The sequence below is a fragment of the Trichoderma citrinoviride genome (assembly GCF_003025115.1).
Source record: "Trichoderma citrinoviride strain TUCIM 6016 unplaced genomic scaffold BBK36scaffold_7, whole genome shotgun sequence".
Taxonomy (NCBI): Eukaryota; Fungi; Ascomycota; class Sordariomycetes; order Hypocreales; family Hypocreaceae; genus Trichoderma; species Trichoderma citrinoviride.
Genome location: NW_020194715.1, coordinates 953746 through 974500, shown reverse-complemented (window position 1 = coordinate 974500; position 20755 = coordinate 953746). Strand labels below are relative to the sequence as shown.

At 52.9% G+C, this 20755-nt stretch overlaps 6 protein-coding genes across 6 annotated transcripts; 4 read left to right on the top strand and 2 right to left on the bottom strand.

Annotated features, from left to right (window-relative positions):
• Window positions 1-1144: 1144 nt before the first annotated feature.
• On the top strand, window positions 1145-1894 carry BBK36DRAFT_1118756 (hypothetical protein; the record flags this gene model as incomplete). The annotated part of the gene is made up of 1 exon (XM_024890511.1): window positions 1145-1894. A coding segment is annotated over one exon (750 nt), but the record flags the coding sequence as incomplete, so codon positions are not given.
• Window positions 1895-4330: 2436 nt separating this feature from the next.
• On the top strand, window positions 4331-6838 carry BBK36DRAFT_1141218 (hypothetical protein; the record flags this gene model as incomplete). Its single annotated transcript, XM_024893438.1, has 4 exons — window positions 4331-4823; window positions 4908-5968; window positions 6025-6619; window positions 6681-6838. The coding sequence occupies 4 exons, from the start codon at window positions 4331-4333 to the stop codon at window positions 6836-6838; spliced, it is 2307 nt and encodes a 768-aa protein (XP_024749686.1).
• Window positions 6839-10198: 3360 nt separating this feature from the next.
• Window positions 10199-10581, bottom strand: BBK36DRAFT_53419 (DUF543-domain-containing protein; the record flags this gene model as incomplete). Its single annotated transcript, XM_024898219.1, has 2 exons — window positions 10199-10396; window positions 10507-10581. 2 exons carry the CDS (start codon window positions 10579-10581, stop codon window positions 10199-10201), a joined length of 273 nt encoding a protein of 90 aa, XP_024749685.1.
• Window positions 10582-11035: 454 nt separating this feature from the next.
• Window positions 11036-15189, top strand: BBK36DRAFT_1159401 (hypothetical protein; the record flags this gene model as incomplete). The annotated part of the gene is made up of 3 exons (XM_024894197.1): window positions 11036-11041; window positions 11104-14404; window positions 14459-15189. 3 exons carry the CDS (start codon window positions 11036-11038, stop codon window positions 15187-15189), a joined length of 4038 nt encoding a protein of 1345 aa, XP_024749684.1.
• Window positions 15190-15310: 121 nt separating this feature from the next.
• BBK36DRAFT_1118680 (NAD(P)-binding protein) lies at window positions 15311-16364 on the bottom strand (the record flags this gene model as incomplete). The annotated part of the gene is made up of 2 exons (XM_024890503.1): window positions 15311-16237; window positions 16323-16364. 2 exons carry the CDS (start codon window positions 16362-16364, stop codon window positions 15311-15313), a joined length of 969 nt encoding a protein of 322 aa, XP_024749683.1.
• Window positions 16365-16938: 574 nt separating this feature from the next.
• Window positions 16939-20292, top strand: BBK36DRAFT_162239 (DUF1740-domain-containing protein; the record flags this gene model as incomplete). Its single annotated transcript, XM_024897725.1, has 3 exons — window positions 16939-19194; window positions 19259-19692; window positions 19755-20292. 3 exons carry the CDS (start codon window positions 16939-16941, stop codon window positions 20290-20292), a joined length of 3228 nt encoding a protein of 1075 aa, XP_024749682.1.
• Between the last annotated feature and the right edge of the window lie 463 nt (window positions 20293-20755).

Sequence of the window (20755 nt, the reverse complement as noted above, 5' to 3'; positions counted from 1 at the left end):
AGACCAGGGCTGCCCTGAACGGACGGACGAGTCCCGTGCCAAACCGCTCGCCGAGCCCTTCCTCCCCAAGTGAGCTTGATCATGCATCGTACATAAAGCGTGTCCATTCCGGGCTGACGAAAGCATCAATCTGTCTGACAGGTCTATCTTGCCCAGGCCAGCAGCGTCTGCTACTCATCTACAGCCCGGAATTTTTGGATCCTCAAGGACGATTCGGGCCTTCGCACTGGATTTAGTGCCTGATACATACAACTTACATATCACCCCCCAGGGACCTACATACTACAGCCCAGTTTTGAGGTTGGCCTTTCTGGATTGGTCGCCTTGGCCGTTCCAACACACCGCCTATAGCTATAGCTCACGTTCACCTTGTGAGGAGACTCAAAGGGACCAGACCTTCAAACATCCTCGGAATACCGCTTTCCTCTTGGATCTTCCCCGGAAATCTTGGAGACCCTTTTTTGGATTTGCTCGCAATAGGACCAATGCCCAGGGTGCTCGCTGGATTTGCATTTGCCGGACTCTACAGGCCTCAACCAGTGCTGTCTTGAACCCATCTGCATCTCTGCGTTCTAACCAGAATTGTTTTTTCCCCTGTTTCTTTCTTTTACCAAGCAAGCAAGCAAGGAAGCAAACCAACGGGAATATAGCATTCTTGTTTTATCTTGTTGTTCTGTTCATCCAATCTACTCCCGGTCATACTTGGTTACATTATGAGCCCTGAAAACATGGCCCAGCCAGGATTTGCTTACAACATGCCTTCCGCTTCCAACGGACACTGGAACCCTCCTCGCAGGTTCGATATCATCAACAGCCATTGCGAGAGGCCAAGTTGACTGACCCGAGTTGCAGCCTATTCGCCGAACCATACAACAGTGGCAGGCTCGCCGGAAACATCTATCCCCTCTCGAGGTGAGACAAGACCGAACTACAGCAGCGTCCGTCGACAACGTGGCAAGCTAACAAAGGTGTCGCTCGAAGCATCAATCTTTCGACCAGCGCCTATCCATGGGCTGACAGCCCTCCCGCGCCCGCGAGCGGACACTATACGAGAATCGAACCTGCGGTGTCGACCCAGCCGTCCTATGTCCCGCGTTCGCCGCCCATCACCAACCACTGCTCCAGCTCGGTCTACTCCAACTCGGTGTATGGGTCCCACAAGCGCAGCAGATCGTCTGCCTGGGATGGACAGGGCAGATATTCTCCGACAGGATCTGTCGATGATATCATTGCGTCTCCGAGCCTGTCCGATTACTCATTGGACAACGGACTGGTAGACCTTGTCCTTCCGAACAACAAGCCCAAGCAGCAGAACAACAAGCCTCGGTCGCAGCGACGGCCGTCCAACCGGGACGAATTCGACGGTCCACATCAGTTTCTGCAGCGTCCACCGCCTGATGTAATTGCCATGCAGGAGAGAGAGCTTCCACACCTGCCAACCAACCTCCATGTCCAGGAACAGGACAACGTTCTCAACCAGGTCAACGACCGGTTGTCGCAATGCGCCTACGACTTTGTGGCCAAGTACCAGTTTCCCATTCCGTTGACTCAAGACATGAGGCCCGTGGAGAGGCCACAGGACCGCGAGTGGACCGAATGGGTGTACCTCTTGAAGAGGCTTGCCACCAAGAGACGGATTCCCGCCAGAGTCCTCTACAATGGGCAGATCAAGCAGTTTGTCACCATTCTCGAGAACTCGCTCGAGATGCGGCACGCTGCCAAGCATCAGAGCCGCCCTCTGAAAGATGATCGAAACATTCTCCAGCTCATTTCCGCTGGTATTCAGGTCGCCAAGATCCTGAAGGATGCGTCGGCGATGGACTATCTCGACCGGCTATACGTTTCAACGGAGAAGCAGATACAGGAGCGTGCCAACGCGCGATTCCGATCCTAAGCCTTCTCCCCCCCACCCGTCCCTACCAGTCTCTGTTTTGCCATTTAATGATCACGTTTATGAGACTGCAGACTTGAAAAATGATTCATGAATTCTTCTCTTCTTTCCCGTCACACATTTTACACATATTTCTTTTTCCATGTTTATTGCAACAGAAGAAAAGGAACATTAAGAGAACGAATACCTATGTAGGTTCACCATTCGCCCCAAGCCTTTCGAGTTGAGCCCACGACTAATACGTTGAATCAAGTTCACAATGTCCAGTCATTTATGCCCTCTTCTTATGATGACGACGATATGTAGACTTTTAAACAAAAGTGCGCTCTATAAGACGGCAGGCCTGCTTAGCATCGGAAACGGACAGGCTGAATTGGGATTGGCTACACTGTGTTTGTCTTCTGGAAAACCTTGTCTATACTGCTCCTTTTTCCCTCTCTCTTTCAACAATGGCCTTTTGTCAATGGTAGCTTTGCAATTGGAAGCTGGCGGGACAAGTTATGCACTCTTCCATTCATTGTTCAGTCAGCATCAGCACACGAAGCATTGCAGCTACCTACATACCTACTGCCTCATGGCGAGCGAGGTTCTGAGAATTGACCAGTCGGTGTTTTGAGATGCCCGGTACGGGGAGTACATATTATTTGCGTTATATGCATGGAGCACTACCTATGATGACCAACACATTGCGGAGTACATCTCATTGCATCAAACAGGAAAGCGATCAAGCGAAGATGGCAGACAAAGGGCAGGCATTGCGAGGGGTGATGTCGCGACAGATATAAACGGGGGAATCATCAGGGGGGGCAGCTGTGTCATTGCTGAAGGCTGCGACTGGGCTGGGCTGTACAGTTTGCTTTTGTACCATTAGCTACACGTACCGTACGTATTCTTATGGTGACGACGACCTGGCTGGGGGTCAATAAATGGGAATAATTGGAGACGCATGCTGAGAGGTGGCTATCGAAGTATGACTGTACATATTGTAGGGTAATTGCAAGGTTCGTGCTGAGAAGATGCATTATGAGGTAGTAGTGTGTTTAGAAGGGGGTACCCTAATACTCCGTATGGGGTAATGATTGATTCCTGAGATTTGGCTGCATTAATGCTGTGATGTGGTCGCAAGCCCAGTCGATGGATATTGGCATGGGGGGTTTTGATAGCCATTGTATGTATGTAGAATACAGCCGGTTGTAGTTGCGGCCCCGAGGATGGCCATAGCAACTCAACTGGTGGGTGAAAGGCAGTTGATGGTCTGTGTGGGTTTTGCTAACCTACAATTATATGTATGTACTACTAAGCGGCGCTGCTACAGACGGGTGACGAAGACGGGATACTACATGCATGAACGAGCTGAGCTAGGCCCGTGTTATACGATGAGCAAACGAGGAGATCGAGATTGGGTACAGGTAGTTGTAGGTCAAAAGGAAGCAGGGAGAGCTCAAGGTGGATTTTGGGGGACCTGAGGCTGGCAACATGGGATGGAATATGAGGCGAGTTTTGTATAAGAGGGTTGTCGGTGTCTGAATTTGAATCTCGGTAGCGCTGAGGGGGGGAATATGTAGGTAGGTACCTACTGGGTAGGTACAGGATGTTGCTTGCTCGTACCTCAATCGTGGAGAGTGCAAGGTACCCAAGGTATTTAGGTAAGTCTGCTGTTCTTTGTAGGACAACTGGCAGTTCCTTTTACCAATGCCATTCCATCTTTCTGCTCTTCGACATAGCCTAGTAGGTACTTCCCGGTAACTTGTATAGGTTCTGAGATTCAGCTCGCATTGCGTCAGTTCCAGGTGATTGTCACGCCAGCCAATATCTCATCGAACCTGCAAAGAAAGATAGAATACACATGCCACAGTTCCCGGGTCAAGACGAGAACGTGCATGTGCTTGCGAGCAGGGCTGTGAGTGGCTGAACCCAGACAAGCAACGCATCCATCTCAGCCAATGGCGGCGCCGCATCTGATCTATTCGGTATTCTTTTTCGGCTTAGCGCCTGGGTGGCCGTTGAACCCGCCTGCGAACACCAACGCAGCTTCAGCGACGGTCAGCATTGGATTCTGCGGCCGGAGGGGGGAGCAGGAGTATCGGGGAGCAGCGAGGCGAATTTAGTCTTTTGTTGTTTTGTACTTCTTTTTATACATGGCCGATTGGCCTACATTTGATTCTTGTGCTGGGATATCGAACGATTCTTGTCGCTGGTTTTGTGTTGAGCGTTCTGGGACGTTTGATATACATATGCTCGTGATGAGACCGATGGAGTGAGTTCTATTGATCTAGTCGCAGCACGGAATCAGGCGTGCGGATTGCCGACTGCATCGATAAGAAGCTTTCGAAAGCTGCGAAACTGGATCAGAAGCAACTCAGGCCATAGACATCCAGAACTCTCTACCTGGTCTCAGTCGACCGCCTTGACGACTACATAATACTCGGACATTCCCCAATGGCCTCGGTTACCTCACAAAACGCCTCCCCACACGCCTCGTCACCATACGACTTCGACTCGACGGGCGACACCGATGAATCATGGCAATACATTGACTACTCGAGCGGCGCATCCGTCACCGGATCAATAGGCTTCCTGCCCAGCCCTGCCAGCGGCAGCTTGAACGGCTTCGCCATCGTCGGCCATGTTTCCACGCCGTCTCAGGGAGGAGGAGGAGGAGGAGGAGGAGGAGGAGGAGGGCTTTCGCCGGGCTCGTCCCTGGTGGACATGGATCCCAACGTCTTCCTCCCTGCCGGCACCACCGCATATCAGCCAGAAACCGAGTTTGTGGCGGCAGACCTGTTCTCGAGCGGCGGCGGTATCGAGAGATCTTCCCCGGGCGGCGCGCATGCAACAAGCTTCTCGCAGGGCGATGCGTTTTTGACGCCCCAGCAGTATCTGTTTATGCCGTCTGGCGCGACAGTCGATTTCCAGCCGCAAGAGCTCAATGGTGAGTTTATTACACGCAGCGTGAAGATGGGGGGCTATGGCTACCGTTGGCGAATGGCCTGTTGATATTGATGCGGATATACAGATCTTGCCCCCTTTATGAGCGACTTCCAAGTCGACTCCTTTTCGGTGATGAACCAGACGAGTCCGGTGCCACGGCAAAACGTCTATCAATCACTGCCTTCAGATCCAGGCATGCCACCATGGGGCCAAACAAGCCCCAGTCTATCTGGCAACGAAGGCAAGTTTGTCTTTGAAGGAGTCATCTCCTCGCCAAGCCAGCTGAGCGCGGCGTCCTCGAGCCCAAAGTCGCCCGCCGTCAAGTCCGAGGGGAGCAGCAGCAGCAACAGCAGCAGCAAGGCCGGAAAGTCGATGCGCAAAGTCCTTGGCGGCAAGGTGGAGAAGAACAGAAGCGAGCCGTCCAGCGGCAAGTTTGTCATTGTCACGCCGACGACCATCAGCGCCCGCGCCGGCAAGCCGAATCCGTACGAGTGCTTCGAGGCGATGAGGACGACGCAAAAGGGGCGCAAGGGCCCGCTGGCGAACGAGACCAAGGAGAGCGCGCTGCAGGTCCGGAGGGTGGGCGCGTGCTTCTGCTGCCACAGCCGCAAGGTCAAGTGCGACAAGGAGAGGCCGTGCAAGCATTGCAAGAAGCTGATGCTCCAGGTGCCGCAAGTGGTGTGCTGGCAGTTTCAGGACTTTCTGCCGGTCCTGTTTCCCGACTTTATCCGCGGGCACTTTAAGAAGGATGTCATGGCGGGCTTCATCAGTGATAACGTCGAGGGCTTCACGGTGAATGGAGCCGAGCAGCTGTGCAATGTCGAGTTGTCGTCTGGTCCACGGTTTGGCGCTACGTTGACGCTTCAGGCCAAGTTCTTCACGGCCAAGACGTGTGACGTTCTGCAGCACTGGCACTTGAGCAGTGGCGAGGATCGTGTCGACCTTCAGTCTCAGGGGTCGGCGCCGATTGGTATCGAGGTCAACAAGGGGCCTCTGAGGGACGAGATGAAGAAGCTGGCCAAGGGATATGTCCAAGCCCTTGTGAACGAGCCGCTTCTTGCGGACCAGTTGACGGACTCCTTCAAGTCTACCAGGTTGCCCACCAAGATTCTTTCCATTGTACAGACGTTTGCCCAAAAGTCAGATGTAAGTAAAAGTTCCGAGTTCAACCGTACAATGGTGTAATGCTGACTGTGAACCAGTCCTCCATGGTAAAACGGGCTCTTTCGATCTACACCATGCACTACGTGATGACGCGGCATCTCTGCTTAACCCGTCAATCGATCCTTGCCCTCCAGCCCACCGGCCTCGTCCCTCAAAATACGCCCTGGGTCACTCCCCGCGTACTCGCGCGGCAAGTCAAGTCCCTCGTCGACGAGCTCATCCTGCGCGACATGCAACAACTCTTTGAACTCTTCTCCAAGTCGCTCAAGCCAAAGCTTCGACGCGAATGGGCACCGTGTCTCGCCTCGTTCCTAGTCCTTTGTCTGTTCATGGAGGCCGTCGAGACGGCTGCGGACAACTTTGTCGTGTCGCAGAACGAGGTTGATCTGAGGAACAAAGACGCCCCCAAGTACAAGAGATCGCTCGCTCTGGATACCTGTAAGGAGTTGGAGAACATGCCCTTTAAGCAGTTTGCGTATCAGTTCCATCATCTCTACCAGACGCATACGAAGGATGCGAACACGAGGAGCTTTAATCCCTTGTTCGACAACAGCTTTGTCGAGCAGGGAGAGCTTGATCCCGCGGCGGTGGAAATGGTGCAGAGCCTGAGAGAGCTCTTTCACGGGGAAGACTGTAGGTTGACGATAGTCTACACTGAATTGGTATTGAGACAGATATTGACAATTGAGAACAGGGCAAGACATGCAGTTCCTTGCTGACGACGAGCTCTTGTTGCATAGAGAGGAGCACCCTTATCCTATGGATACGTCGTTTCTTTATACCGGCCGCCTGGTGGCCAAGTTTTTGCTGTCATTTACAAACGAAAGCGTCATCTTTGCAAGCAAGATATGATGGAAGTATTGCTTTCTGTTCTCCAAGTTGATACTATTACCGGTTGGCTGTATTATTGGGCATTGTATACATAACGAGTAGTATATATATGGGTACCGGCACAACCTCAAGTCAAATGCATTCACGATGAAAAAACGAAATGTTTGTCTGATTTTAGTCCTAATGCCACACATTGTCTCAATGGCATCAGGGTGGAGCAGACTGGTTGTCTAGACCGTTGGCTTCTTCTCCCACATCGAACGATAAAAAAAGTAGTTGACACTCTTGCGCATTGAAAAGCGGCGAGGTGTAGGCAAATCGTGGGTATACATGTCACGCATTGGTAAAATGAAAAAAGAAAGATCCTGAGTCCTCTTCTCCTCTCTCTCGACCTACCTGACCAGCATCATCTCAGGCGGTAATCATGTCTGCCTGTCAGTTGCAGCATACAGACCCAACTTGCATTCCATCATGCAGTATTAGCCACAGAGCCACAGAGAATCCGGAAACACCTGCATTGCAGCGAAAGCGTCTTGCATCTTGCATGGTGAGTTGGTGTGCTGATGAAGGGTTGAGAAAAGAAAAGAGAGAAATTTTTATCACATATTTAAAGCGGAGCGAGTTCGAACGAGAAAAAAGCGCCCTTTTAGACCCTTGCCCATCACGTGACAGAGGCCCAAGCGGTTTCTGCTGCTCTTTACGGGCCGTCGCGTGCTTCCAACGGGTTTTTTTTTCTTCTTTTTTCCTTTTCTCGATACACTTTTTTTCGCACGATTAATCAACCTACGGCGATTCATCCACTTGCTCTGGGTCATATTTGCGTGCTAGATAGACGGATTCTATCTTCTGCCCTATAGAAATATGACGGCGAGATGTTGATTTTCGATACGTCTTGCCGTCCTGGTGGTTCTTCCGACATGCATATTACGAGTGATTAAATCTGTGTGGGAAAAAAGCCTTGGTAGGTAAGGTAGAGAAGAAGAAAAAGCAAGGAGAGGAGCCCCTGCTGCGTCTGCAGTTTCTGAATGGCTCATGAAAGTTTTCTTTCTTATGCCCGGTTTTTTTCTCTTTTTTTTTCTCTATTGCTGCAACTGCAATGCATCAAGATGCAGCTTTTGGCTCTTCTGGAGGGGGGAAGAAATCACGAGCATGTATGTCTGCGGAGACGCTGCTGCGGTTGGCGTTGACACATGATAGAAAAAGCGGCCGTTTTGGTTCCTCCTCCTCCCGTCCTTGTCGTAATCCCCTCCGTGCCGCTGCCCAAAAGGCTGGGTTGACGAGAGGAGGAGGAGCAGCAGCAGCAGCAGCAGTAGTATCAGTGCTACAGCAATTCCGCAGCTGCTGCCAAAAGCATCCAATGAGCCGTTTGCCCTTGTCTTGTGTTTCCCTCCCCGTCTCTGGACTGACGACGGCCGAGGCAAGTTTACTACTACCAGTCAGTATATTGATGCTACCGTTACTGCTAACTTAAGGCTGCATGGTCGCGTGGACACTTGTCGCTCCTGTCCGTCCTTTGGGCCGCGATGCGAACTCTAGCAGGCGTCAAAAGAGGGCACGAACAAGTCCATGCAAGCCCACATCATGCATGAGAGGGACCTCCCCGCCCGCCGCCGCTGCTGCAGATGGCCATTATTCACTCATTTGCTGGCGTTGCATCACGGGCTTGACGGATATGATGCCACTGCTGGATGGAAATCGTGGGGAATGTACCTATTCGCTGCTCGGAGGGGTGACCAGAGAGAGGGAGAGCAGGAGCAGAAGCAGAAGCAGAAGCAGAAGCAGAAGCAGAGCAGCAGCCCTGCCGAGGTGGTGGTGTGTTGGTTGTGGTGTGTGTGTGTGTGTGCTGTCATATCAGACCAAACCAGACCGGGCCAAAATAAAACAAACCGCCTCACACCTCATTTCCCTCCGTATATGCCTAATAGAGACGCGACACATCAACCTGGGCCCTCCTCTCTCTCGACCTATATAACCTACAACACAACCTATCAATCCCTCTGCCTCTTTGCCGCATATTCGACTTCTGCACCTCGACCGATTTGTCTTACGACCACAGTCCTCTTTATTTTCTTACCGCCTTGTACCCCTCCCGGCACATTCCATCCCGTCTCTGCCTTTATATATCATTTTCCCCGTCTTTTTAGAGGGCTGTTCATGTACACCGACTGTTTGGGCATCGTCAGCATTCACTTGACAAAGCACACAACATCGTCACCACCAGTTTAAAAAAAGGAAGAAAAACACCAAAAGGGAAAGAAAAGATAAAAAGGAAGAAACGTGGCAAAAAGCAGAAAAGGCAAGAAAGAAGAAATGTCTCACGTCCAGCTCCAGCGTTCCATGGAGGACATCAGGCTCGAGATCATGTTCCTTGCCGCCGAGGTGCTCTTCCTCGTGTCCGTTCTCGGGGCCATCATCCTCTTCAACCTCGACCTCTACAGCCAATCCCGCAAGCTGACCCTGAGTGCTGAATCCTACAAGACTCGGTCGCGCTGCTTGGGGAGTGGCTTGCCGCGAGGTCGTACCATTCACTGAAAAGCTCGACTTTTTATCATTTCCTGCCTTTTTTGTTCTTGTCATTGCGAAATCACAAGGATGCAATGCAATTGCTTTGGCAGAGGAGCTCGTGGCGTTGTTCGAGCTCCATATACACCATCACATCAACGGAAAAAAAAGAAAAAGCTCTCTGAGAGAGCTCACATCGACACATCTTCTGGAGCTGATCTGAGGCTTCCATGCAACTTTCTGGAGCTGGCTTCAGCTCCATTGCATTTGAAACGGCGTTATGCAAACGGGCATTAGCACTGGGAACCGGCGTTGGCTTGTGCCACCTCTTTACGAAGACAACCCTGCCACAAGAAAGGGACGACGACATGAATAGGAATTGACGACGACTTATCAGCCTCGCATGGCTTGAGACGACTGTGCTGGAGACCGGTCCTGCCAACATACAAGCAAAAACACAAAATCAACCAGAACACCATGCGGACAGACAGAGAGCGACTCCTCGTTTTTGGTTTTCGAATTTTCTGCGTTCGAGATTGCTCAAGCTTCGGTGTTTTCACGTGTCATGGGAGCCGGCGTTGTTTGAGGCATCGATATTGTTTGGGATCAAAATATTGTTGTACATAGTAAAACAGAGGCAAAAAAAAAAAAAAATAAGAAAACCAGTAAAGTTTGATTCGTCCACCGGTTTTTGATGGCCTGGCCAGGATGGTTCGTGAAGCAGCCTCTATACCTCATTGACCGGTGCCATGGCCATCTTCTATACCCTCGTCACTCCAAGTCTTTTGTTTCGTCATCTCTCCTTTTTTTCCATTCCTCCCTCCCTACTCCTAGCTGTAGCTCTATACGTCCGTACCCGTTCTTCTTCTGGCACGTTGATTATACTGCGGGCTTCTTCAGGTCTCGGGCGGCCTGCTTCAGGTTGAAGTTGCACTCCTCGTAGGCTCGTCCGGCACCAAAGCCGGCACCGAGGTACGCGGGCCAGGCTCTTCGCTTGAACAGGAGGACGGAGAAGACGACGCCGAATCCGAGACCGAGGGTGGACTTGACGAGGAGGTTGGAGAGGCAGCGATCCCACTGTTGCCGGAGTAAAAACACAAGAGAGGACTGTGTCAGTAAACAATATCCTGGACATGTAGAATATTTGCTCGATCTGGGTTGAGAAGCTCGGCTCGGTGCTACGGTACCTTCTCGTTGAGAAGCGCTTCGCTGACGGGCCGGGAAATGGCGCTTGGGGAGCGAGGGGCGGCGGTCTCGGACATGGTGGCAGACGTTCCTTTGGAAGCTGTCGTGTGAGCTGCGGTAGCTGAATGGCCAAGGGCTGTATTCGAAACTCACGGATGGAGAGCAATTGACCGTCAGGGAGCCAGGCTTGGGGGAAGGGCGTTTAAGAGGAAAGGAAAGAAGTGATGTCAAGCTTCACGAAAACCGGCCGGCCTCAATCGTGATCTTTCGCACCAAGGGCGGTGAGGGGCGATTGCCTGATTGGGGTGGAGATGGTGGCAGAATTTTTTGAAATTTTGGAGACTTGGAGACTTATGACGCTTGAGCTTCCTCTCTCCTGCTGTACTTTTCACAATCTTTAACGTCCGCTCATTTCAAGGGTACTGGAAGGAAGTGAAATTGAGTTTCCTTGGATTGAGTATCTTCCTATTCTTTCTGTCGTTCTTTTTTAAATATACGCGTTCTTGCATTTTTGGTCTTTTCGTTGTGGCTATGATGGTAAGTTTTTCTTCACACTATCATTGGTCGCGACTTCGTCAAGCTCACCAGCTCGGGAAAAGGGAGAGGCAGATCTCATCAAGACCGTCAGAGGTCTCGACCAAAAAGGGCCGGGGGAAACAGGACAGAACCTCGAAAACTTATGGCACAGCCTCACAAAGGCATCAGATTGCCAGTTCCACGCGGCGGAAGAGAGCACCCTGAGATGGCTGCTCAAGTCCATGAGCGGGCCTTCACCCGAGGCAGAAACTCTACGGCGGTATCCATTGACCTGGACGATTCTGGACTATACCTTTCAAAAGGTACCGCTTTTCTCGCTTGCCAAATCCCTCGCAGATAGGAAATTTGTTTCGGTACTGCAGCAGACTCTCAAGGACGCATCGAACCCGAGTGAGGAGGCTGCCCCTTCGAGCCTGAAAAGGAAGAGGCCACTGGCCCCCACTTACGCCTTGGACGAGCTGAAAAGCCTGGAAAGTTGTTTGGCAACGGGTCAGGCTGTTTTGAGAGCCTTGAAATCTTTGCTTGGGCGACTAGAGAACGCCGCCGTCGGCTCGCGTGACAGCATCGGAGCTGAGCACATCAAGTCTCTCTTCTCTACCTCTGCAGCCGAAGCCGCACCGTTAGCATCATCCTTCTTCATCATCTGCCTCCTGTTATTAACCAGCGACATTTGCGACGATGTCGATGGCAAAGAAGACTGGATCGCCACCATCTCCGAGATATGGGATCTCCATTTACAGGCAAAGGGCGATGCCCTGGAAATCGCGACACACATCTTCCCACCAGCAGCCGCGATCCTACGACACTTGAAGCCTGCCGACCAAGGCCATACATCGACCATCGGTGAAGCTCTTGCGGCTCGATGGAGTGCGGACCTTAAGAGGTTCATGCGCAAGAACTTTATCCTCCCTGCGTTCAACTTTTTCTGGGAGCGCCAGGATCTCGATGTCCTTACGAGGGCGCTCGATGTGACAGACAACAAAGTCAGGACATATGCCCCAGAGCTCTACTCGCTGGCTGCTGAGAAGTCATATCTGCCTACTGAAACCCATGTGCGCCGGATCAACGAGATGTGGATGGATCAGATATTCAAGATTGTGGAAAAGCAAATCTCTACAAAGCCAGACTGCAATGCCCTTATGAAGCGGATCTTAGCACAGGCGGCACAAAACTCGGTGGCGATCGATGCAGGGGACCTTCGTCAAGTATGCCGGAACTATGGCTTGAAATCGGAAATTGACTGGAGCTTGCTCGCGGCGGCGGCTGCGTGCAACCCGGATATCTTTCAAGTGGCCAAGGAAGGCACAGATTTGTTGAATGACGTTTGCAGTCAGAGCATCAACCAGACGCCAGAGCCTGATGTTTACAGGGATCAACTAGACCTCATTGTGGCTATAAAGAAGAGCTTCCTAACACGCCGCGATCTGTCTGGGTTCTTGCGCTTATGGTTCTCGCAGTTGTGCTCGACAGAGAAGCGGAAAATAGTCTCCAATAGCCCCTGGTTTGATATAGGGCGACAAGGACGCCTCGAAAGTTCGATTTCTTCACTGATAGAGTCTGACTTGTCGCCACACCAACTGCTTGCGATTATCGAATGGCTTGCGGAACAGGACCCCAGCTCATATCCCCAGTCTCTATGCCTCTTCACAAGCGTCATCGCGCAGGGGCTGCATAGCGAGCAGTTCGTCGACGCGGTCGGCTTGAAGTTGTTCGATCTAGTTTTCCAGCTCAAAAACTCTTCAAAGACTGCCCTCAAGTGGAGGGTCGTTTCCAAGACGATTTCATGGGCTGCTCCCGAGGAACGCAACAATATCTGGGGTCAGGTGAAAGAGCAGTTGTCCAAGCTTCTGCGTAAAGGCGCAATCAACTCGGCTGAAACATTCGAAGCTTTCAAATGCTGCTTTCAGGCCTGGGATCTCCTGAGCCAAGATGAGGCTGCAGTTGACGAGCCCTCTAAGTTGGTGGAGAAATTTACACGGCGGCTAGTCGAAGAATTTGCGTCGCAGGAAGTTCTTGAGATCACCAAACTGTCGGCCTCACTCGATCCAGGAGCAAAAGCAGAGTTTGACGAGGAACTCGCCTTCCAACAATACCTAGCCTGGTATGTCCTTGGTGGAAGCCGCTTCTATCGACTCTATTCAAGAAGGACGGATGAACTGCCACTACTTGAGGCGGTATCTTCTGCAAAGGATGCGAGCCCCTCAGGGCTGCGTACGCTATGGACTGCTCTCCTGAGCAACGAGGTCAATATTAACGATCCGAAACTCTCGAAAAAACTCTTGGACCGTCTGATCACCGCCTTGGGAAAGTCTGAGAAGGAGAAAGGCTGGCCGGGAGAGGTAGGGCAGCTCTGGATTCGAACACTATGCAGCATACCCCTGGAAGCTTTTAGCCGCGCTCAGCGTGAGCAGGTCATGAGCTTATTGGACAAGGGAAGAGAAAAGATGATCAAGTCTCCGAAGCGGGTGTCCCTCGAAGGGTGGAAGCTGGTGCTCGATTTGGCGAGCAAAATGATGGCACGGCCGACTTTCTACGAAGGGATGCGGTTCTCCCATCTTGTCGACTATGCCGATGCCCTTTCTACTGTCTCCTTTGAGCAGACGATACGCAGCGAGACGCTGCTCGAGCTGGTCGAAAGATATTTCGCCATGGCGTCAACGATAGTTCGGCAGATGTCGGATAATTTTGATGAACGAAGTGCGAAATACTTCTCGGAAGGCTTGGCGTTTGTTGAAACCTGCGAAACGGAAGTGGCCAAGGAGGAGCCCTTGAGCCTACCGGCACTTCGCGTCACGCTTCTGAAGGCTCTTGTTGTTGAGCTCAAGAGGTCGTCGGCGCTTCAAAGCCAGCCTGTCCTCAGCCAACTGCAACAGAAGGCGAAAGACGCATTGGCCCGACACATAGCGGCGGTGCTGGGAGAGCTCATTGCGAACAAGAAGCTCTTATCAAAGCAGGACAACACGAGAGACCTGGGACTTCTCGCGACAACACACGCCGCAGAGGTTATTGACGATGCCGCCGGGTTGTCACAGCACAAGTCAAGCGCGGTTCGAAAGCTGGAGAAGCGGAGCCGGGAGGCCATGGACGACGGCGACTTGAGGGCATGGAAGGTTCAGATTTTCCTCCACACATATCTGGCGAGCGAAATGGAGGATCCCCGCCCAACTCGGTTCACCAGCCTGGCGGGCCTACCTTCAAAAGCCCGCGAGTCTCTGCTGAGAGAATATGTCACGTCCATCATCGCCAACATGGAAATGCCTGACGTTTCGCGTTACCTCAGAGAGCTGATTAGTGAGTTTACGGGAGGCTACGATACGGATGGCCAAGCTCTGGCCATCCAGCATGTCGTTGGCCATCTCATTGGTATGTATTTCCACCAGAAGGATCTGTAGAGATGTGATGCTAACGATGTACTAGAACGCACTGATCTACACGGCAAGGCTGAAGGTGTTGATCTATCAACGGCTCACAGCGAGTTGACGCTCTCTCTGTCGAAGAAGTCGCCCAATGTGTCCTACACGTGCCAAACTATTCACACTCTTCTGGAAAGGAAGCCGCAAGCCATGGGACAGTGGAACATTGAAATTACGCTGAGCACTGCCAGCGACTTGGCCTTGTCGAAGGAGTCAACAGTGCCCTTCACGTGGTTGTGCAAATTGGTCGGCGCAGTCATCAAGAAGCACCGCTTACGATTGGAGGGCCACCACCACTTGCTCCTGACCACCGTGCAAGCCCTGCTCAACAGCCTGGTCCTTCACCAGCCGAAGAGGTGCACCGGAGATGGCACGACGCAAGAGTCAATGGCTCGCCTGTACGGCCGCCTCATCACCTTCATCTGCGAACCCACCGCGGGCGCCGTCTCCCGCTCGCAGCACCAAAACGCCCTCGACTCGGCCACGGACGCGGCCAAGCGGTCTGCGGGCCGGCACATGTATCTGGTGCTGATGCAGTACGTGAAGCTGCAGCTGGAGGCCGACGTGCCGAGGGAGGTGCGTGAGGCGCTCGAGCCGGCGATGAATTCGATATTCGACGTGACGCCGCCGGAAGTGAGGAAGATTCTGAACGATGCTATGGATGCGAGCGGAAGAGCTATTTTGAGGGAAATGTTCAAGCGATATGTCAAGTTTGGCAAGTGGAGTGGTGTCTGATTGCATTGGGAGTTTATAAGAGACAGGCTGGGATATACAGCTACCTACTCAGGGGTGAGGAGCTTAGTGTAAATTCACGTTCAATGATATCCATTGTATGTGGTCTATGCTCAAAAGCGGTTTATGCTGCTCTTTGCTGCTTCGTCATGTTAGGGTGACCGTGCTTCTTGCCGTACTTTCTAATCTTGCCGTGGAGATCAGGCTGCACAAAGATCCAGATGAGAGAGACAATCCATGACATGACCGTATCGACGACCCAATTGTTCCGGAACGAACCGCCCAGGACTCCCCACTTCATGAGCGCACCGAGCCAGGCCACGGTGATGAAGTACTCGCCGCGCTCCAACCCCTTGATGGCGGCTGCCGCGACCTCTTCGGGCGTCTGCTGGGGATCGCCGGCCTCCAGGATGGTGGTGATCTCGGGCGTGGTGAGGACCTCCCGCGCGTAGCCGGGGGAAAGGATGGTTCCCGGGAAGACGACATGAACCTTTACGTTTTGGGGATACAGCATGACCTCCTGCGAGATGGTGTCGGCGAGGCCTCGCATGGCCCACTTGGACGGCGAGTAGGGCGCGTAGCCGGGGATGGTGTAGAGGGCGAGGACGCTGCTCGTCATGATGAGGTGCTTGGGCTCCTGCTCGACGGGCGCGTCGGGCGCGAGCCACTCCCGCAGGATGGCGTGGGACATCTCGGCGGTGCCGTAGAAGTTGACGTCCATCTGGTGGCGCAGGGAGGACATGTCCATGTCGACGAAGAGGTCCGGGGTGGAGGTGCCGGCGACGCACCAGACAATGTCCGGGCTGCGGCCGCCGTTCCAGGCTTTCACCTCGGCGAGGAGGGGCGCGGCGTAGGACGGGGCGGAGACGTCGGCGGAGACGTGGTGGAAGCGCTGCTTGGAGGGGTCCTTGGCGGCGGCCTGGACGAGGGCGAGGGCGGCCTGGAGCTTTTCGGTGCTGCGGGAGACGAGGACGATGTTGGCGCCCTTGGAGGAGAGCTGCTGGGCGGCGGCGAGGCCGAGGCCTTCTGAGGCGCCGGTGATGAGGATGGTCTTTTTTGGAGAAAGTTTGACCATGGGGGGTCCGTGTGATTAGCAATTATTTTATGGGAGATTTGGGAGGTTGATGAGAATGTACCTTGCCCTCGACGGGCATTTTGTTTCCTGAGGAGAAGCCCATGATGGAGATGATGCCGAGGGTGAGGGTGATGAGGGCGGGGAGGATCCAGATGAGATTGGGCGGGATGTCGATGGACATGACCTGGCTTTCAATGAGGAATCGAAAGAGGGTGATGAAAACGGCCAATGCCTGTGCTTGATCGAGTAGTAGCAGATTGAGATTTAGGATAAGAAGCTGACGTGTGTATCTAGGTATGCCGGCGATGATGGGCTTTGAGTGGCCCGTGTGGTGTTGGTGAGCATTAAGCCTTACGAGGCTAGTGGAGTTGGGGCCTCTGGTGCACTGTACGTTAGGGGTCGATGGCCACAGCAGGGAGCGATTAAGCCTCCATTCGCTGTAGCATCACGTGCGTGCGTGTTCGTTTACTGCGTGCTTCCTTTCAGATACATCGAAAACGGGACATCTCTCATCCACTCTTTCACTTCATTTCAGCTCTGATCCATCTTGCTCAACAGCAAGCATCGAATTGAATCTCGGTTGCTTGCAGCGACACACTTCACAGCACACCGGCTCTCGAACGAGTAGCGTACCCAGCATCATGGTGCTTCGGAAATCCTGCTGAGTCTCATCCACGATGGCTTCGCCAGACGAGCAAGACGAGAAACTCATTGTGCCGAAATTTTCGTCCTTCAGACCCAAGAATCCTGAGAAAGAGAACCCTCTCAAAGTCACCAAGGAGCATGAGGCTCGTCACAAGAAGCACACACGGGACGACGAAAAGTCAAGGAGCCGCCGGCACCGTGAGGATCGTGACGCAAGGCACAGTGAGCGTGAGACTCGCCAACATCGAGACCGGGACCGAAGCCGAGATCGACATCGTCACAGGCCGCCAAGCCGTGAGAGGAGGAGGAGGCAGGATGAGGCAGAGAAGAAGAGGCCTGCTTCCAAGCCAGAGGGTGTTCCTGGCTTGTTTGTGATTGACACCAAAGGAGACCCCCTGATCATCAGGTACGGGGGCCTTGACCAATCGCAGGTGCCCGCTTATCATCGCCGCGAGGGTCGGAAGATTCTTGGCTCGGAAGGCCGCCTGGTTCTTCACCGTGATGGCCCTCGAGATTTGTTCAGTATTCGCATGCCCGGCGAAGGATTTCACAGCGGTAGAGATGGCCTTCGGTCAAAAAGGCCAAAGACGGAATCCAGACCAGTCAAGAGGATCATGAGAAGGGATGGTGCTGATTCTGATTCGGGAGAGGCTGAAGGATTTCTGTCTTTGGTTTCATCTAGAAAACGAAAGCGTGATCAGCGAAATGCACAGTCCTCGGACGACGAACGCCCGTCCTATCGATCCATTGAAGGCAAGGCAAAACCACGACAGCACTCGGATAGCGAGTCGGATGAGGACTCGGATATGTCAATCGAAACGGTGGCAGTGGATCAGAGCAACCCGCTGAAGCAAAAGTCCATTCAGCTGAGCAGACGAGTAAAGGAAGCTCCAGAAGATATCGACGCTTGGCTGGAGCTTGTAGACCACCAGGACGCTTTGCTCAAGGCTGGGGAAGACTTGGACCATACGGTACTAGAAAATGAAGCCCATAGCTTTGCAGAGATCAAGGTATCCATGCTCGAGTCTGCTCTTACGAACGCAAAGAGCGTGGAGGACCGCCGCCGAGTCCTCGTGTACCTCATGCGAGAGGGTGCCAAAGTGTGGACCAGCAAAACGACGGCCAAAAGATGGTCAGAGGTCTTGAACGACGACGATCATTTCGTCTTGTGGAAGACGCACCTTGACTTTTTGACGACCAACATCACGGCATTCCAGTATGATGACATTAAGAAAATGCTTCTAGACAGGCTACGCCTGACTCTCAATCGCTTGACAACGGCGCAGCCGAAAGATGCCACCGAAGAAGCCATATTCGTGTTCCTGAGACTGACTCGGTTCGTCCACGATGCTGGCTACAAGGAGCTGGCTGTTGCCGCCTGGCAGGGTCTCCTTGAGGTCAACTTCTTCAGACCGCTGGCCACCGACGACGAGCAGTCTGCTCTGGATGCTTTTTCCGACTTCTGGGAAAGCGAAGTCCCTCGGATAGGAGACGCCGGCGCCAAGGGTTGGAGACATTACGTCGAGTTCGGTGGTGAAGGGGACGCCGCAGAGCCAATACGGGCGGCGCCAATCATACCATCTTCCTCACGAGATGTTTACAAAGCCTGGGGCCATCTGGAGCACTCTCGATCGCAAACAGCAAAGTTGCCGGCGAGGACGATGGACGATGGGACGGATGATGACCCGTTTCGAGTCGTCATCTTCTCTGATATCAGACCATTCCTCTTCCTGATACCGACATCTATTCTTCCACAGGTCTCGGGCCAGCTGATTGATGCATTTCTACTCTTCTGTGGCTTTGCACCGGCATTCAAAGCAAGCAGTTGGACAGAGATTGCCTACAACGACCAGTTCATTTCATCACCGCTCGTCAGGCTGGACTTGCAGCCGGTTCTACACATTGACGACGATACAGACGACTGGTACAGGAGACAGCCGCGGTTTGACATGGGCGTCAACGCCGCTGCTTCTCTATCTCTCCTGTTTGGCGGCTCAGAGTGGTTTCATTATATCCCCACCAAGTCGCAGGATCCCATAGTGGGCTCGCTCTGGGTTTACGAGGCACTGAAGCAGCTTGTCCACGGTGCGGGAATGGAGAGCGTCGCTCAATATTACCTTGCGATGGCCTTTTCGAATGAACAGACGGGCATCAAGAAGCCTGCCAAGGCTCTACTCAAACAGTATCCCACGAATTCTGAACTGTATAACGCGTATGCAGTTGCGGAATATGCAAACGACCGAGGTGTGGCGGACAAGGTGATAAGGGCTGCTACTGAGTCCACCTCGGTATGTCTATATGCCTGTGGTCTTTAGGAGCATTCAGCTAACATGTCTTTAGTTGACTGCAAAGTGGTATAGATTCCTGTTCCATGCGACTTGGAGTTGGATGGATCTGGAAGCAGGCAATCTTGGCCTAGCCAAAGCGCGGCTCTGCGCATCAGTGGACGAGAAGCTCAAAGGCGTGGGGACAGATGCCCCCGAAATCAGCAATACTACGCTGCTGAAAGCCCACCAGACGTTTACATCGAGCTTTCACGAATATCTGTTTGGTGGGGATTCTGCTGGAGCGAGCACCCTCGCCGAGTGCATGGTGCTGCTGGCGTATCTCACGGCTTCAGGAAACACGGAGCCCACGTCGGTATTGCAAGGCAACATTGCTGCTGCAATGAACACCGTGGATGGGATATCTCAGGAGTTTCGATCTCGGGATCAAGGCGATTCAGCAGCGCACGAGCGTGTCCTCCAATATGCTGCACATCTCCTGTATCTGCATGCATCAAAGGGGTAAGCGTTTGCCCTCTGACCAATGGTTGAGTGCTGGGGGACTTTAGCTAACAAGTCGACAGACCATTCCGGAGAGTGTATCTGCGTGAGAAGCTGTCAGGCTTCATCCGGCAGTTCCCACGAAACTCCATCTTCCTCGCCCTGTTTGAGTGGTCCGACGCGAGCTTGCGTGTCATTGACGAGACGCGCGACCTGCTGTATGACCAGGTGTTGGTGAAGGAACACGATTGCGTGAGCAGCCGCGTGTTTGCCATCCAGCACGAGCTCACACGCGGCAACGTCAACACGACAAAGAGCGCATTCGAGAACGCGCTCGCGAGCGATGCTTGTCGAAATGCTCCCGCGTTGTGGGTGCACTACATCCGATTCTGCTATGCGCAAAAGCAGTTCCGCAACAGGGCAAAGGACGTGTTTTACCGGGCTCTGAGGCACTGCCCGGGGTCGAAGGAGGTGATGATGGAGGCGTTTGCGACTCTGATTCGCGACATGGACTCGGAGGAGCTGAGGGCTGTGTACAACACGATGACGGCGAAGGGGATGAGGGTCCATGTTGACTTGGAGGAGTTTCTCGAGAGGCGGAGGGAGGAGAGGAACAGATGAGTGTCTGGGGTGACGGATGTCTATGTATGTATGAGTACTCGTACTTGTGTATCATCGTATGCACATGTGAATTGTCTCAACGAGATATGCACAACGATATTGATGTTCAGTGCCTTTTACTACTTCCTGAACACGCAGCAGGCTTCTGCCCACCACTCAAATCCTCCATCCGTCGCCTTTCTGCAACATGACTGTGCCGTCAAATATAGGGGATCGCCAACTAAGGGGGGCAACCCCCCCAAACCACAAAAGAGCCCACCCCCCACAAAGCCCGCAACGATCCGTCAGCGAAGCACGGCTCCACCACGAAGGTTTCGCATTTAGAGGGTCTTTGTTTCTTGGTAGCTGAGCCACGATTTTGCGCAGCGATTCAGCATCGTAAGACTGCCCTCTTATTCATCAATCTTGTGTGTGACGCGTCTCTTTTTACCATCCTTTGGGAAAGCTTTTTGGTTTCTGATTT